General features: G+C 63.6%; 1 protein-coding gene across 1 annotated transcript; it reads right to left on the reverse strand.

Moving 5' to 3' along the window:
• Positions 1-201: 201 nt before the first annotated feature.
• EMIHUDRAFT_258844 (hypothetical protein) lies at positions 202-1,080 on the reverse strand (the record flags this gene model as incomplete). The annotated part of the gene is made up of 2 exons (XM_005759008.1): positions 202-227; positions 681-1,080. The coding sequence occupies 2 exons, from the start codon at positions 1,078-1,080 to the stop codon at positions 202-204; spliced, it is 426 nt and encodes a 141-aa protein (XP_005759065.1).
• Between the last annotated feature and the right edge of the window lie 192 nt (positions 1,081-1,272).

Here is a 1,272-nt window from a genome sequence, read left to right on the forward strand (position 1 = left end):
CTGTGCGATCCGACGGGTAGGGGGGCTGTGCCCCGGGCGTGTCCGGTGTGGAGTCCCCTTCTGATCCCGCCTGGGATGTTGGGTGTGAGGATGTGGCGGCTTCGATCCCAAGGGGGGGAGCTGATCCCACTCAATAACCAACTCTCAGGGGCAGTAGGTGGGCGAGCTTCAGGCACGCTCATCTCGATCGTCAAGACGTTGCTACGCGCGGTCTTCCGCGGGGGGAGCTGCGTCGACGGGTGCGGGACCGCGGCGCAGCCAGTGCCGCGGCGAGGCCTCCGGCTGTTTGCGGCGGGCGGGTTGCTGCTCGCTGCGATGGCGAAAAACTCGTCTCGCCACACGCCAAGGGCTTATGCTCTGGCGAGACGTGAGGCGCATGCGCCCAGGAGGGGAGGGGGCATGTGTAACGACACTGCTAGAGATGCCTTTCGGGGCCCAGAGATAAAACTTCTGTGATGCCATGCGTGACCTAGTAGTGTCCCCAGCTATGGGCGTGTCCACGTTGGAGCCAGGTGTGGTGTGGGCGCGAGAATAGCTCCGCCGTTCATGGAGGCAACCGATGCGAGTCGACTGGTGTGTGTCGTCGTGGTTTCGTATCAAGAATTCTCTCTCTCTGTGTGTGTGTGTGTGCGTGTGTAGGTACAGTTCATTGAGGAGTACGCCGCGAAGACGGGCCATACTTGGCCAGACCCACGAGTGGTCGGTGGGCACGCAGCCCTCACAGAGTGCCTCATCGACCTCAGCGATGGCACCCGCCTCCATGTCGCCGAGGCGCGAGTAGCGGCCGTTGGTGGAGGAGCCCCAAGATGATCGCTCGCCGAGGTGAGACTTTGCCGAGCGGGACGAAGGGAGCGCCTCGTTGCCCTCCAGCTGTGCCAGGAGGACCTTCTCCTCGCGGTCGACGATGGTCGTGTTCTCGCGGTAGACTCTCACAGCAGAGAGGGCGTCGGCGACTCCCTCGGCGTGCGTTGCTGCCGTCGTCGACCGAGTCGTTCTCCGCCGCGCAGGGACGCTGCTCACCGTCTGCTCACTCACACACGACCTGACGCTCGGCTGCGTGTCGCCAGCCCAGTTCACCATGCTGCATCAATGGGTTGCGCCCGAGCGCAAACACCTCTCCGACGCGCTCGACTATAGTCTGCGCCGGGGGCTGCGTGGCGCGGTTGCACCCCCACACGATTCGTTTCGCCCGGCTGTGAAAGTTATCATTGCTTGAGCACTTGAGCACTGGATAGGGTCGATTCCGCATGGTACGGGACCCCTCGATCGTCT

This window comes from Emiliania huxleyi (genome assembly GCF_000372725.1).
Source record: "Emiliania huxleyi CCMP1516 unplaced genomic scaffold EMIHUscaffold_8257, whole genome shotgun sequence".
NCBI lineage: Eukaryota > Haptophyta > Isochrysidales > Noelaerhabdaceae > Emiliania > Emiliania huxleyi.